At 43.1% G+C, this 17,003-nt stretch overlaps 1 protein-coding gene across 1 annotated transcript in view; it reads right to left on the reverse strand.

Annotated features, from left to right (window-relative positions):
• DARS1 (aspartyl-tRNA synthetase 1) overlaps positions 1–15,987 on the reverse strand; it is a 67,365-nt gene extending 51,378 nt beyond the window's left edge. Inside the window, exons 1-3 of the mRNA XM_008143482.3 lie at positions 15,922–15,987; positions 12,232–12,289; positions 8,104–8,196 (exon numbers count right to left, since the gene is read on the reverse strand). Of these exons, the coding sequence (XP_008141704.2) occupies positions 8,104–8,196; positions 12,232–12,289; positions 15,922–15,987 (217 nt within the window). The remainder of the gene's footprint in view (positions 1–8,103; positions 8,197–12,231; positions 12,290–15,921) is intronic.
• Between the last annotated feature and the right edge of the window lie 1,016 nt (positions 15,988–17,003).

The following is a 17,003-nucleotide window of genomic DNA, read 5'->3' on the forward strand; positions in this document are numbered from 1 at the left end:
CATGCCTCAGTTTTTCATCTGCAAAAGGGAAAAAATAACAGATATAACTCAAGGAGTTTTCTTGATGTTTCTTAAATAATCTTGAAAATTATATAAGTAATATATTTAGAGTTGTAACATTCAATTAATATTAACTATGAATATAAAATATTAATTAATATTATCTAACTATAAATATTAATGTTAACTACTACTATTATATAACAGCACTACAATTGGTTATTTATTTGAGGATTATCATTCCTATTTCACAGCTGATTACTATGTGCAAAAAGTATGTCAGGTGTTTGGAACACAAATATTTGTTAGCACTCATTATGTGAAAATATAATAAAACCATATATAATCTCGATTTTGTTTGTGTAAAAAGTATAGACATAGGAAAAGATGCTCAGAGTCACTAATCATCAGAAAAAATGCACATTAGAACCACAATGAGATATCACCTCAAACCTGTCAGAATGGCTATCATCAATAAACAAACAAGGGTTGTCAAGGGTGTGGAGAAAAGGGAACCCTTGTGTTCTATTGGTGGCAATGCAGATTGATGCAGCCACTGTGGAAAGCAGTATGGAGTTACCTCAAAAAATGAAAAATGGAACTGCCTTATGACCCAGAAAATCCACTTCTGGGAATTTATCTGGAGAAACCTGAAACACTAATTGGAAAAATATGTACCCCTATGTTCACTGCAGCTGTATTTACAATAGCCAAAATTTGGAAACAGCTCAAGTGTCCATCAATTGATGAGTGGATAAAACAGCTAAGGTACCTTTACACAATGGACTACTGGGCGTCAAAAAGAAGAAGATTTTACTCTCTGCGACAGCAGGGATGGACCTGGAGAACATTATGCTAAGTGAAATATGCCAGTCAAAGAAGGACAAGTACCATATGATTGCACTCACATGTGGAATTTAATGAACAAAGTGAACTAACAAGCAATGTAGAGAAAGACTCACAGAGCAGGCAAACAGCTGTGGTGGGGGGTGTTGGACAGGGTGGAAGGATTGAGCGGGGAAAAAAAACAAAGAAAGAACTCATGGGCCTGGGTAACATTGTGGTAATTGTGGGAATGAGGGGGTGTGTGGAGGTAGAAGAGGGTATAGGGAGATGAATGGTGCTAAAAAAAGAAAAGAAAAAAAAAAGTATATTAACATAGATTGTGTATGGGACAAACACACCAAAATGTGGCTACTAACAGGTGGTAAAATTTCAGGGAATTATTTTGTTCTTCATATTTCTCTGTATTTTCTGAACTTTTTACAATAAGCATATACTACTTTTCTAATCAGAAAAAAAAATCTTTTTTAAAGACAAGGACACAATCAGAGAGGTAGGTATAGAAGGTAAGGCTTACATGAGCTGCCTACAAATGACTCACTTCATATTGAAAGACACACATAGACTGAAAGTAAAGGGATGAAAAAAGATATTTCATGAAAATGCAAACATTGGGGGGATGAGGACAAATATGTGACACCTTAATCAATAAAGAAATTAAAAAAAATAATAAAATAAAACAGCAAGAAAAAGAAAAAACAAACAAAAAAAACAAGAGACCCATTGGCCTAACGGGTCGAATAAATGTGTGATTTGCTAGAAAAAAAAAAAGAAAAGAAAAGAAAATGCAAACAAACGCTGGGGTAGCAATACATATACCAGACAAAATAGACTTTAAAACAAAAGTTATGTAACAAGAGAGAAAGAAGGACCCAGCCATTCCACTAAATCAAAAAGACACATACATCCATGTTTATTGCAGCATTATTTACAACTAGAGGCCCGGTGCACGAAATTCGTGCACAGAGGGGGGTTGTCCCTCAGCCCAGCCTGTACCCTCTCCAATATGGGACATCCCTCTCACAATCCAGGACTGCTGGCTCCCAACTGCTTGCCTGCCTGCCTTCCTGATTGCCCCTAACCGCTTCTGCCTGCCAGCTTGATCACCCCCTAACCACTCTGCTGCCAGCCTGTTTGCCCCCAACTTCCCTCCTCTGCCGGCCTGGTCACCCCTAACTGCCCTCTCCTGCAGGGTTGATCACCTCCAACTGCCCTCCCTTGCAGGCCTGGTCCCTCTCAACTGCCCTCCCTTGCAGGCCTGGTCCCTCTCAACTGCCCTCCCTTGCAGGCCTGGTCCTTCTCAACTGCCCTCCCTTGCAGGCCGGGTGCCTCCCAACTTCCCTCTCCTGCTGGTCATCTTGTGGTGGCCATCTTGTGTCCACATGGGGGCAGGATCTTTGACCACATAGGGGCAGCTATATTGTGTGTTGCAGTGATGATCAATCTGCATATTGCTCTTTTATTAGATAGGATAGAGGCCTGGTAAAGGGGTGGGGGCCAGCTGGTTTTCCCTGAAGGGTGTCCCTGATCAGGTGGGGGTTCCCTTGGGGCATGGGGCAGCCTGAGCGAGGGGCCTGTGGTGGTTTGCAGGCTGGCCACGCCCCCTGGCGACCCAAGGGGAGGCCCTGGTATCTGGAATTTATTTTCCTTCTACAATTGAAACTTTGTAGCCTGGAGCGGAGCCAAGCCTGGGGCTCCCTTCGAGGCCGGCAGCCATTTGTGTTGGGGTTATAATTGAAACTTTGTTGCCTTAAGCGGGTGGGCCCAGCCAGGGTGTGCGGAAAGCTTTGCTTCCCCTGTTGCCAGCGGCAACCCTGGCCTGCTCTCTCGAGCTCCATTCTGTTTGAATTTGTTTACCTACTATAATTGAAACTTTGTAGCTTGAGTGGAGGCTTAGGCCTGGCAAGGGCAGGCGGAAAGCCTGGCTTCCTCTGTTACCTAGGAAACATTGCTCTCTGTGGCTGTAGCCATCTTGGTTTGGATTAATTTGCATACTCGCTCTGATGGGATGGTGGGCGTGGCTTGTGGGTGTGTCAAAGGTATGGTCAATTTGCATATTTGTCTATTATTAGATAGGATTAGAGGCCCAATGCACGAAGATTCGTGCAAGAATAGGCCTTACTTTCCCTGGCTGCTGGCACCAGCTTCCCTCCGGCACCCAGGACCCGGGCTGCTTTACTCCAGCCACCACCAGACATCTGGGACCCGGGCTACTTTGCTCCGGCTGCTGCCACCACCCACCGGGGGCAGGCTCTGAGCCATGCCGCGCAGCCGCTCAGAGCATGCCCCCACCCCTGGTGTGTGTGTCCGCTGGGGTGGGGGCCACACACAGTCCCCTCCCGCCCATCTGCGTGCACAGCTCCTCCTGAGCGGTCGTGATGCAGCCTCTGCCTGAGCTGGTCGTGATGCCCGGCTAATTTGCATATTACCCGTTTATATATATAGATAGCTAAGATATGGAAGCAACCCAGGTGTCTATCAATACATGAATGGATAAAAGAAGTGGTGCATATATACAATGGGCTATGGATCAGCTATAAAAAAGAATGAAATCTTGCCATCTGCAACATGGATGGACCCTGAGTAGTGATCGTCAACCGGTGATCCACAAGGTCCGAAAGGTTGGTGACTGCTGGTTTAAGGAAACCTTTGGAAGGTAAGGGAGGGTGAGGTAAGGGGGAAGAGATCAACCAAAGGACTTGTATGCATTCATATTAGCCTAACCAATGGACACAGACACCAGGGGGGTGAGGGCATGAGTGGGGAGGACAATGGGGGGTTAAGGACACATATGTAATACCTTAATCAAAAAGAGAGAGAAAAAAAGGAAACCTTTGGAACAGCGGTTGCCAACCAGTGGTCTGTGGACCACATGGTCCGTGAGGTCCAAAAGGTTGGCGACCGCTGAAGAGGGCACTGTGCTGATTGAAATGTCAGAGAGATGAAGACAAATGCCATGATTTTACTTATATGTGGAATCTAAAAACAGAATAAACGAATAAGCAGAACAGAAAGACTCATGTTTGTTAAGGAAATTAAGTATGAAAAACCTCTCATAACAGTGTTATTTATATAAAGGAACCAAAGTTCATATTTATGTAGTCTTTACTAGTGGAACAGATTTCCATGTGCTCTAATGCTATGATCCCCAAAGCTGCTGTGTTCAAAGCACTTTCAATACTAGAATCTTGATGGACCACTCAAAAAAATTTTCCAAAAGATTAAAAAAATCAAAAATCAGTACTGGTTCCTGGTAAATAGAATTGTCTGCTCAGACTACTTCTATCAGGTACTTTTGAGACCAAGTTCTTGCCAAGTGTTAGTAAACACATTTTTTTTTTCCTTTGGCTCTGGCTGGTAATACAGTGTACTGCATGATCTGTTTAGTTCAATGTTTTGTAAGCTACTATTTAAAAACATACAAACATTTTTACTGATTTCAGCGAGGGAGAGAGAGATAGAAACATCAATGATGAGAGAGAATCATTGAATGGGTGCCTCCCGCACACCTCCTACCAGGGATCCAGCCAGAAACCCGGGCATGTGCCCTGACAGGGAATCGAACCCTGACCTCCTGGTTCATAGATCGATGCTCAACCACTGAGCAACACCAGCTGGGCAGCTACTATTTTTATAGACACTGGTGAGTGATAATAAGAAGCATGTGTACAATACTTTTTATGAAAATTTAACCCTTTGCACTGGCTTGCTTTTTTCTCGATTCCTTTATTCTAATGCTAACCGTGTCGAGTCACACTCGACATCCGAGTGCAAAATTAAAACAAAGGCTATACCCATGCTTGTAAATGTATTTTTTCCCCCTGGAAGTGTTCACAAGAAACAACAGTGGTTATTTTGGGGGAAGAGATTGTGATGGGATGGAGAAGCTAGAACTATGAGACTTTTTTAATTTTGTATCTTTTGGCACTATTGAAATTTTAATTTATTTTTTATTCCAAGAAGTACATAATTTCTCCATTTAGAAAAGTCTTTACTGTATTTACATTAGTATAGAAATCTTGCCAGACAGATAAATCAACTGCTAAATATTACTTATCTTTCCTCTTGGAATTTTCCAACCAGGAGACAGTTTATAGAAAGATAGTCAATGTTCAAAATAGCTGAATAAAGTCACTATTTTTAGATAATTTAAATTAACAATTAAAAATCCGTGTTGAGCCCTGGCTGGAGTGGTTAGAGCACCGGCCCAAGCACAGAAGGTCTTGGGTTCCATTTCCTGTCAAGGGCATGTACCTGGATTGAAGGTTTGATCCCCAGCTTGGGCATGTCTCTGTCACATTGGTGTCTCTCTCTCTCTCTCCTCCCCCCCCCCCAATTTCCTCCCTCTCTCTAAAAAAAAATGGATGAAAAAAATATCCTTGGTTGAGAATTAATAGCAAAAAATTGTGTTGAATTTTGATTCTTAAGGTTTTAGAAGCAGCACTTTATTTCTTAAATTTTCACATAAGTACTGTTTTAGAAAAATGTAAAGTCTGAAACCTTCTTTTACACACCAGGAGTACAATCTTTATTTCTGAGCTAAAGAACCAACATGGTAGGTGGTCAGAACAAAAAGGTTTATTCTCATCTCCATTATGGTGTCGGCTCCTAATGAAGAGGCCTTTGCGGAAGAACTAGGTTATTAAAGATGTGAGGCAATCTTATGTCTTGATCTCTTCCTACTGTCTTTCAGGTTGCCAAGCTCCTGAATTCATTATTTAGATAATGTACCTTAACTTCCTGATTCCCAACATTAACATTTTCCTTCATCATTTATGTTAATCAGTTAGGAAGTTAAGTAGCAAAGACCTTACTATTTTAAATACTTTCCATTTGTTATTTTCCTTAAAGTACTCTCTCATGGATGTTAGTTGATCTGACCTTTGGTGTTAAAATCCTAAATTATCTGTTTACCAAAAATAATTAGCTATTTTGGAAGTAAAGTAAGTTTTTAGAAAAAAGAATATTCATAGAGAATTATTTAATGCCAATGATTTCCATCTAGAGTGTATACAATTTGAAAGGACCACTGATATTTCAATTACTCTTTCAATATGCAGACTTAAACTTTCACAATGGAAATAAACAAATTTTAAAGGTATCATTAAGAGTGATAGACATAAAACACTTGATTTTAGGAATACCATACATAAACTTAGTATAAGAAATCTGATTTTAAATACTGTACTTTAAAGCAAACTATACAGATATGTAAAGACTAGTTTTTTTGTTTGCATAACAGGATTCTATATTGTCATGCTTTTGACTCTATGATTTTGACATTTCCATTTCCTTACTTATGGTCTTTCACAGCTTTGCTCTACTTGAAACTGCTAGCATGGTTTGTTTTTTTCTCAGTCCAGTTTTAATTTGTTACTACTTTTAGAGTTAAAGAACATGAATTATTCCAAGTAAGTCATATTTATTGACATTTTCCCAATGTAAGACAATGTAAGAAAGGAATAGCAGCAAATTCAAAGCATAAGATTTTATTTATTTTTAGATAATCCACTTTGGCAGAAATAGAAAACATTGACAATCACTATTAGCAAGATGTGGAAAAAGTCACATACTTGTGGGATAAATACATATAGTGTTACTGAAAGGTTCTTTTGGTATTAGAAATATTAAGTATGTATATGCATACCCTTCAATCCAGCAACCTCACTTCTAGATACCTATCTTGGAGAAATACTGCCTTATGTAGATCTATCACTAGTACCATGGAAGAAATCTCCATGAAAAATGCTCATTGAAAATTTTTAAAAGTTGCAGATGATCAAATGTGAAAAAGTTATAAACCAGTATGTCACTATTTTTAGATAATTCTGAACACTAGGTTAGGACAATTTTCCATAAGGAACTACGGTTTGTCTAAACTACGCTTATCCTTCTTTTCTGTTGTTAATGCTAATTCAATGAAACTTTCTACAATGAGAAAAAACTTTCTATGTTTGTACTGTCTGTGCAATATAGGAGCCACTAGCCATTGTGGCAATTAAGCACTCAAAATACATTTAGTGACTGAGCTATTGAATTTTAATAACTACATGTAGTCAGTGGCTACTTTATTGGGCAACCAGTTTTAGCCTTTTATCTCTTCCACCTCTCTCCCTATCTAAATATTACAAACCCTATCTAATAAAGAGGGAATAGCCGAAACCGGTTTGGCTCAGTGGATAGAGCGTCGGTCTGCGGACTGAAAAGTCCCAGGTTCGATTCCGGTCAAGGGCATGTACATTGGTTGCGGGCACATCCCCGGTAGGGGGTGTGCAGGAGGCAGCTGGTCGATGTTTCTCTCTCATCGATGTTTCTAGCTCTCTGTCCCTCTCCTTTCCTCTCTGTAAAAAGTCAATAAAATATATTTTTTAAAAAAAAAAGAGGGAATATGCTAAGTGACCATCATACCATCACAAAGATGGCAGTGCCCACAGCCAATAAGGAAGGAATATGCTAATTACTGCCCCACCCTCAAAGATGGTGGCACACACAGCCAGAAGATGGTGGCACCCAGTCCCCTCAGTCCTGCCGTGGCAAGGCCGGGTGTGCCCTTAGGCAGGCCCAGCCGATCTGCGCACCTGCCTCCAGCGTCCCCCAGTCCCCTTAGCCCCCCAGCTGCCTAGGGCCAGCCCCAGGAGCAGGCAAGCCTTGGATGGCAGCTGCCCAGCCGCCCAGGGCTGGCCCAAGGCACAGGCAAGCCTTGGATGTTGGCTGCCCAGCTGCCCAGGGCTGCCCGAGGCTCAGGTGACCAGGGCCAGTCAAAGCTTGTGCTGCTGGCAGTGGCAGCAGCAGAGGTGTGATGGGGTGTTGCCTTCCCCAGATTGCCAGGCTGCCTCCCACTTCTGAGGGCTCCCAGACTGTGAGAGGGGGCAGGCCGGGCTGAGGGACCCCCCTCACCCCCCTCACCCCCCTCTCTAGTGCATGAATTTTCATGCACCGGGTCTCTAGTATAAGAATATTAACATTTGAAAAGCTTCTAAAAAACACTCTTCACTTCAAAAAATTAAACTTCTGAGAAATACTAAATCAAAACCTTATTAGGTTTCATCTGAGTTTTTAAGGTCAACTTATATTTAAGGCTATCTTATAATAATCTAAAATTAATTAACCACAGACTAATATTTTACAGTGACTTAAAAAAGAAAACAGATGATTTTGTTTTATTTTTAAAGATTTACTTTAGTCTGTGAAATATACACAAAACAAAAAATTTAGATTCCTTAACAAAAGGCCTTTCTTTACTCATTAAATCAATCTTACCTTTAGCTCGGCTTGTATGAACCCTTGCACGCACCCAAACCACTTCATCAGCTTTTTGTTCTGTCAAATTGCTAACCCGAACCAAAACTCGATCTGCAGCAAATAAATGAAACAATTTTAGTAATTCAGAATTTACAAAGAGATCATAATTATTTTGATTTGACAGCGAGCATAAGTACTCGGTATGATCTTTGTTTTCAATCTCTGACACCTTCTTAATTTGTGAATTGTACTTTCTAAATATATCTCTAAAACCTATATAATTCTCGAGGCCCTGACTAGGAGACTCAATTGCTTGGAGCGTCACCTACACACCAAAAGGTTGCAGGTTCAATCACCAGTCAGGGCGTGTATGAGAGGCAATCAATTTATGTTTCTCACACACATTCATTTTGTCTCTCCCTTCCTCTTTCTCTAAAATACGTATCATCAGGTGAGGATTAAAAAAAAAAAAATCTATCCAATTCTCTTATCTTCACTGCCACCATCCCAAAGCACTTGTCTAAATTACAGCAATAACCTTCTGATAATCCCGATTCCCTAATTCAGTCTACACTGGAGTCAAAGTGTTTCAAAATGCATATGTGCTGAATATTTCATTGATTTATAAGGCCAACTACAATCTATCTTCATCCACCTTTGCCTAAGTGGACATGGTATTTTAGCTTGCCTGCCACAGTACGTAAGTCAGCTAGCCAAAGGGGAGGTTTCTCTGCCAGGCCTGGATAGTCATGGTGTTATCGGAGAATTGCACGGGTGGAATTTCCCTGCTGCTAGTGGGAATGGGGTTCTTACGATAGCCTGAGAAAACGCTTTTTAAGACTCTCGGGTAAAATGAGTGATTTTTATCTGCATAGAGTTTTATCTCTCAGTTTAAAAGTCCTATTTCCCTTAAACTAGTTCTGGAAATGTGCAGCTGGGGATGTAGCAGTGCTAAAAGCAAAGCCAGTATCCACAGTCTCTGTTCAATGGTGGAGCTGAGTCCGGCAGGGCATCAGGCTGGTTACAGTCCATCGGTCCATTGTGTGGGGTCCACATGACTGTGGGCCATGTAGGCAAGTGCAGGGGAGAGTGACTCCTGCAACAAGAGAGCCAGGAGCCCAGCGCACAAGACAGCCAAGAGAGAGAACTCTCTTTGTTCAGTTTATGTATCTCAGATTTCTCACCCTAGCAGTGGCCATGCCTATTCTGGTCAATAACCTGCTCTCAGGCGTGATCGACAGACAAGCACCATCCCACATCACCCATACCTTACCAGGCATGCATCTATTGTCCAGACCCTTCCCCAGAAGATCTGTGGGGAGCAGACTCGGAGAATGTTAAACTGCAGCTTTCTGGCAAAGCTGTACAAATGGCATGCCTTCCCTTTGCTCCTTTCCAATTAATAACTTGGTTAATTACAACAGTATCATTGGTACCCCATTCTCTAGGACACAGTGACTCAGCCAGGGAAAGGCATGTTGCTCCAACTGAGCTAATCAAAGTCCTTCTCTGGGACTTAATATACAGATACTGGGAATGAAGCTCTCCCCTGAGCTTGCTGAGCTGAGATGGTATAGGCCCAGGGCTGCAACCACCATCTGTCCCACTCACTACCTGAGTTTGTAGGATGAGAGAATAAAGCCAAATAGCCTAAGGGAAGTAGAGCCAAGAAATACAGACATAAAGCCTTAAAGATACTGACTGAGCCTCTAGATCCAATCATGCCTTATGCCATCTCACCTTTTTTCCCTAGAGTTATTTAAGCCAATAAATTCTGTTTGTGAGGCCCAACAATTATGTCCTCCAATACATCCATCTAGAGTCCTCCAAACAAAACAACTATACGTGAAGATTAGTGATATGAGGCAATCATGATCCAGAAAGCATTTTATTTTTTAAATATGTAATAATTTAAAACTTAAGTATTAATTAAAAACATAGTAATAGACATAACATCACATCAAGAGTAGTAAAAGATCTTTCTCAAGGGTGATGTTGCCTAATTAACAAAGTTTGTCATTATCTTGTGCAGTAAAACCTAGTTATAATACTAAGCAAAGCCCTAGATGGTTTGGCTCAGTGGATAGAGTATTGGCCTGCAGACCAAAGGGTCCCAGGTTCAATTCCAGTTAAGGGCACGTACCTCGGTTGCAGGCTCTTCCCCGGCCCCGGCCCTGGTCAGGGCTAATGCAGGAGGCAACCAATTTATGTGTTTCTCTCATATTGATATTTCTCCTGTATTTCCCTCTCTCTTCCACTCTCTCTAAAAATCAATGGAAAAATATCCTCGGGTGAGGATGAAAAACAAACAACCCCCAAAAACACAAAACCAATACTAAACAAATATATTTATTCTACCTACTTTGTCTAAACATACTTATAATTTGTCTCTTGAAGCAAAGATGCAGCTTAGAGAGAATGTGAATTACAGGAGAATACAATGGTTCTCATTGCCAAAAGCAGACAATGAATGAGGAATGTTTAAGTCATTGGGTATCACAAGAGAATTTCTACAAAGCATTGCCAACAGACCTTATGAATTAAACCAACTTCCAAGTCTGCTGTGTAAACCTAGGCAAAACAAAGTGTGAAAGAGAAAAGACAGACAATATAGTATAAAAATTTAAGACAGATTTGGAAATACCAAAATTGAAAAAGCCAATGACTTACTAATAACTAGGCAATAAAAACTCAAAATCAAATGAAACGTAACAACGTAAATCAGAGGAGACATAAATAAATGTCATGATTAGGGTAACTTTACTAGTACTTTGAAAAAGACAGAATAATAGCCCTTCTTTCATGTGGTATTCCAACTAATTAGCATAGGGGTTCTCAACCTTTAACATATCTACACATACTTGAGGCACATGTCACACTCGCACCAATGATTAGTGGCAGTAGGGTTTCAGCTTAAAAAACTATTGCCTCCTCCACTCTTAAGACTCTGGTATTAAAATGAAGAAATTTGGAGAAATGGAAGCATATGGGGAAGGAAACTCTGCCTGAACAAAGTGCAAGGATTTTAGCAGAGATAAAACCAAAGGCAGAATTTTACTGTTATGCTACTGTAAACATACATAGTTTTCTTTCCCTCTGGTGGGGAGAGCTTGTAAGTGGAAAACAGTTGTCTGGATTTGCCAGCCAAATGGGAACAGTAATTATGGCAAGGGGTGATTGGGACTTACGTAATAGATTGAAACTCCAGTGGGCATATTTGTGTTACAGCTGAAGGAAGTCCACTTCAGGAAGATAATTAAGCTAAAAACAAAGTCTCAAATGACCCCTCTTGCTTACTCTGGCAGGGGAATGTCATCTCCAAACTATATTGCTTCTACTCCATTTTATATTCAATTATTTTACTTCACCATCTATATCTTTTGGAAATGGTATATTTTTTGCCCATTATTTTGCACTTTGGAAAAAAGTTGGGAAGGAAAGTGATTTTATGATCATGCAATAAATTGAATCCAAAATCACAATAAAATTAACCCAGAGATATGTTATTTCCAAAGCATAACATTCATAGTCAAGTCTGTAAGTTAGAAGTACTTCCAATAGGCCAGAACTTAAAGAACTGCAGTTGTACCAAAGAATGAAAGACATAATTTGGACTTTGGAGTGTCTACCATAAGAAAAATGATTAAGTAAGATAATCTATTGAAAATACAAATAAATAAGTAAATAAAAACAAAAGGCAAATGTTTACAAATACAAGACCTACAGGTCTGAGAGAAATAATATGTGACAAATCAATTTCAAAGAAATCTAATAAAATCAAGGGGAGAGTAAAGAAGGTAGCTTCATAAAGCATGCAAAAAGCTTGTATATGATGAAAGTAGTTACTATTAATATTCTTTTATCTCCTGGGCCAGAGTTAAATCTTAAATATTTTACCTAATCACTTAGGAGTATCTGTTTAATATAACATAACTCTTAAAATACACTCATTTAACGTATTTTCTTCCCTTTCTAGATTAGGAACCCTAACCAAACTGACCAATGTTTATACAGGATTATAACACGTGCTTGAGTTATTACTGCCATTTACATTTTTCAAAATTATGCCAACCTTAATTAAAACTTCATGAAGAGTTTCCCTGGAATTAGAAGAAAAAAAGCTTTAATTATCACATAGCTACTAACCTGATTTTTCTTGAGACTGTATCATTGAAGATACTCCATATCTTTCTTTAGCATAATCCTACAAAAAATGTTTTGCATTATAACTTTTTATTTAAAAACGAATAGCATAGTAAACACATAAATACAAACAACAATCCTATATAATAATTGACAAATATGCAAATTGACCATACCTCCGACACACCCACAAGCCACGCCCACAAGCCACGCCCACCATCCAATCAGAGCGAGTATGCAAATTAACCCAAACCAAGATGGCTACAGCCACAGAGAGCAAGGTTTCCTAGGTAACAGAGGAAGCCAAGCTTTCTGCCTGCCCTGGCCAGGCCTAAGCCTCCACTCAAGTTACAAAGTTTCAGTTATAGAAGGTAAACAAATTCAAACAAATGGCGGCAGAATGGAGCTTGAGAGAGCAGGCCAGGGTTGCCGCCGGCAACAGGCGAAGCAAAGCTTTCTGCACACCCTGGCCGGGCCCACCCACTTAAGGCAACAAAGTTTCAATTATAACCCCAACACAAATGGCTGCCGGCCCGCAGAAGGAGCCCCAGGCTTGGCTCCGCTCCAGGCTACAAAGTTTCAATTGTAGAAGGAAAATAAATTCCAGATACCAGGGCCTCCGCTTGGGTTGCCAGGGGGCGTGGCTGGCCTGCAAACCACCACAGGCCCCTCACTCAGGCCGCCCCACACCCCAAGGGAACCCCCACCTGATCCGGGATGTCCTTCAGGGCAAACCAGCTGGCCCCCATCCCTGTACCAGGCCTCTATCCTATCTAATAAAAGAGTAATCTGCAGATTGATCATCACTGCAACACACAATATCACTTCCCCCATGTGGTAAAGATCCTGCCCCCATGTGGACACAAGATGGCCACCACAAGATGGCCAGCAGGAGAGGGCAGTTGGGAGGCACCCGGCCTGCAAGGGAGGGCAGTTGAGAGGGACCAAGCCTGCAAGGGAGGGCAGTTGGAGGTGATCAACCCTGCAGGAGAGGGCAGTTAGGGGTGACCAGGCCGGCAGAGGAGGGAAGTTGGGGGCAAACAGGCTGGCAGCAGAGTGGTTAGGGGGTAATAGGCTGGCAGGCAGAAGCGGTTAGGGGCAATCAGGAAGGCAGGCAGGCAAGCAGTTGGGAGCCAGCATTCCTGGATTGTGAGAGGGATGTCCGACTGCCCGTTTAGGCCCATGGCAGTCGGACATCCCTTGAGGGGTCCCAGATTGGAGAGGGTACAGGCTGGGCTGAGGGACAACCCCCCTCCGTGCACGAATTTCGTGCACTGGGCCTCTAGTGTAAAAATAAATTCCTTTTCACTCTCAGGACCACTTTATTAATTCAAAGAGTCACAGTTTTAAAGTGTGGAAATTTTCCGTGTTACTTACACATGTACTTCTCAGAAAAAGGATAAGCACCCGGTTTTGGCTAGTTTGTTTTAAAGATCACTACTCCTGGAGGGATATACCATAAACCAGGCGTCCTCAAACTACGGCCCGCGGGCCACGTGCGGGTGTTTTTGCCCTTTTGTTTTCTTACTTCAAAATAAGATATGTGCAGTGTGCATAGGAATTTGTTCATAGTTTTTTTTAAACTATAGTCCGGCCCTCCAACGGTCTGAGGGACAGTGAACTGGCCCCCTGTTTAAAAACGTTTGAGGACCCCTGCCATAAATAATAGCACTCTCAGATAAAATTTACACATGTACAACACATCGTAACTATCTTCTTCAAAATGAGATTAACCTGCTTCAAAGCAGGGATATAAATTCCCTCTGTGGAGGGAGCAGGATGAAGCACCACTGTTTTATTAACTTCCTATTACAGGAAGAGATGTTCAAAGAGAACCAGCATTTTTTGGTAAGCTTTCTGAGCACCAGATGTCACATTTTTAGAAACTGAAGATGTTGGATATAAGCTAACTACAACTTTCCATTTGGAAAACATAAAAAAACAACCCCACCAGCTTCCTGTTTCTAAAAATCAGCTACAGCATACTAGGTTGCAAGTGACAATGACAATATATCAAATTTCTTTTTACAGATCTAGGGTTCAGGCTTTTCTTAAAATACTATAGTTATTAAATAGACTAGAGGCCTGGTACACGAAATTTGTGCAGGGAGGGTGGAGGGGGCCCTCAGCCCGGCTTGCTGCCCTCTCACAGTCTGGGACCCCTCTGGGGATGTCCACCTGCCAGCGTAGGGATTGGGCCTAAGCCAGCGATTGGGTATCCCTCTCACAGCCCGGGACCCCTCAGGGGATGTCTGACTGCCTAAACCAGCAGTCAGACATCCCGAGGGATGTAGTAGTAAGCCAGGTGGCAGGCGACCAGAGAGGAGCCTGAATCAGGGCCACTCACGCCACGCCACGCCACGCCTGCTGCTGCTGAGTGGGGAGATTCCCGCTGTGGCAGCACTCGCCAGCCATGAGCCCGGCTTCTGGCTGAGGGGCACTCCCCCTGAGGGAGCACACTGACCACCTGGGGGCAGCTCCTGTGTTGAGCGTCTGCCCCCTGATGGTCAGTGCGCATCTTAGCGACCGGTCGTTCCAGTTGTTCCTCCGTAAAGGTCGCTTAGGCTTTTATTATATAGATAAGTGACCTTTTATTTTAATCTCACTTAACCTCTAAAATGATCTCTTAAGAGCTTTCTAGCTATAAAATGACATAACTCTGCCACAATGTCTACCTTATATCTAGACCTGAGCTATCTGCAAGGTTGCATTAGTTTATATAGTCAGATAAAGAATACCCAAAATAATTTCCTTAGATTTTACAAGGTAACTTAAGATATATATGAAATAATTCGTTTCTACCACCCTATAGCTATCTGTTGGAACCCTCTCCTTTAACCTGGAGGATTCAGGTTTTTGTGTGTTTATACAAAAATAAACCAACCAATCTTAAAGACAAAGATAACCCCAGCCCTAGTAAAAAGATATAGTTATACAATATAGCATTAGGGCAGCATAAATGGATTAGTTCATATTTCAGCAACCCCTATTCCAGCTCATATTCTTAAAATGTCCCATTCCTTATGTAGTTTGTCACAAACAGAAAAATTAGGAGCCGGGCAGTGAGTAAAGGCTCAGTTTTAACATCACACACATAACTTGTAGGATGGTATCAAACTTTCATTTCTGAAAAGCACTGAAGGACCACTGGGTGTTATGAATCACCCCACAAGATTTTGGGTCACTTCATCTCAAACGCACTCTCTGTAAGCTTCCTACCTCACCGAATCACTTACAGGGAGAAAGAAAATAAAAATGACAAGTGTTCTTTACAGCTGTCACACGGAAATGGTCATTAAACACATTGTCAGACCGTTTTACTAAGTACTGTCACTGTCCGAGGTGGCGGTGGATTACGTGAGGGACGCGCCTAGCCGGGGAGACTCCAATGTGACCCCCACACTGCCACTTCCGGGGCAGGGGCAGCCTCACGTCCACCCCTCCTCGCGGCCCGCTCTCCGTGAGCCAGGCCGGTGAGAAAGCGGTCCGGTCCGGAGAGGGTCTGGCCACGCTTCCTGGCCAAGGCCCCGGAGTCCCGGCGAGGGCCCTGGGCGCCCGGACCCCAGCCCGCGGCCCGCAGGCGAGGTGCCGACACGGACCCCGAGGGCAGGGTCCCGCTCCCCCTCCGCCCGCCCTCCGCGCGCTCCGGCCCAGGGGTCTGTCCTCCCCGGCCCGAGGAAGGGGGAGACCCACTTCCGCCGCCTCCATGACCTCCCGCGGCTTCTCCTGAGTCTTGCGGCTGGCGCTGGCGCTGGGCATCGGGGCAACTGGACGGGGCAGCGGTCACCACCCTCCCACGCAGGCTTCCGTAGGGCAGGCCAAAGGGGCTTCTCCCTCCCGCACAGTCTCCGCCCTCCCTGCACTTCGGTCACAGCACACGCGTTCCGACTCCGCGTGGAAGGTCGACTCCGGAAATGTCGCGAGAAACGCAACTCTCTCGAGATCCCGAAGAGCTATTAGCGGACGGCCAGACGCCGCGAGGTCCTCTGGCTCCGCCCCTACAGGTGTTCAGCTGGCGTTGGAGGGAAATCCCGGGAATTTGTCGTATTTTGCGGGATCGGCTGTGAAGGGCGGGGTCCCAGGGCGGGCGGTCAAGCTCCCAACGGAAACTGCTGCCCTGCTCTCTTTTCAGCCTCTCGGTCCCTCCCGGCTTCATCCGGGGACTGTTCACGAAACTCAGGCTCTGCCTTTCCTCCCCAGGACTTCCCTGCCTCCACCCTTCCCAGCGGCTGCGTAGCTGCCTGGAGCCATTGGCGACCTTCCGCTGCTGCTTTGTGTATTGGGACACTGGAGTGCTGGGTTCCCGGTAGTTGGCTGTGAGGAGGTGATGCTTTCCCTCTTTCATTGGCCAAACAAGTCACATGGTCATTCCTGAGGTCAGCAGAGTAGGGTAATTTACTCATTCTTTAGGGAGCCATACTGAATGTTTCTGGTCAATAAAACATTCTGTCACACCTATGAGATTCCAACATAGACAGAGTCTGTGTCGCTGCTCCATCCTGGGATTTTTTGAAAGCTTGTATTCCCTCATTTCAATATTATGAATGAATGAATTGATACTCAGAAATCTGAATACAAATCTCATATATTGGCCTTTTGCTAGGGATAAGGTTTATTTTTTCCATCTTTCCATTGCCTATGAGGCCTTTACATGCACCCCTTAATTCTCTTGACTTGATATGTTATTCTTATTTAGGACATAGCCGTGGGGGAAGATTAAATAGGTACTTATGCTCTGGCCTTCCTGATAGTGAAGGAATAGAATTTGCCAGATC

The sequence above is a fragment of the Eptesicus fuscus genome, chromosome 11, assembly GCF_027574615.1.
Source record: "Eptesicus fuscus isolate TK198812 chromosome 11, DD_ASM_mEF_20220401, whole genome shotgun sequence".
In the NCBI taxonomy this organism is placed as follows: Eukaryota; Metazoa; Chordata; class Mammalia; order Chiroptera; family Vespertilionidae; genus Eptesicus; species Eptesicus fuscus.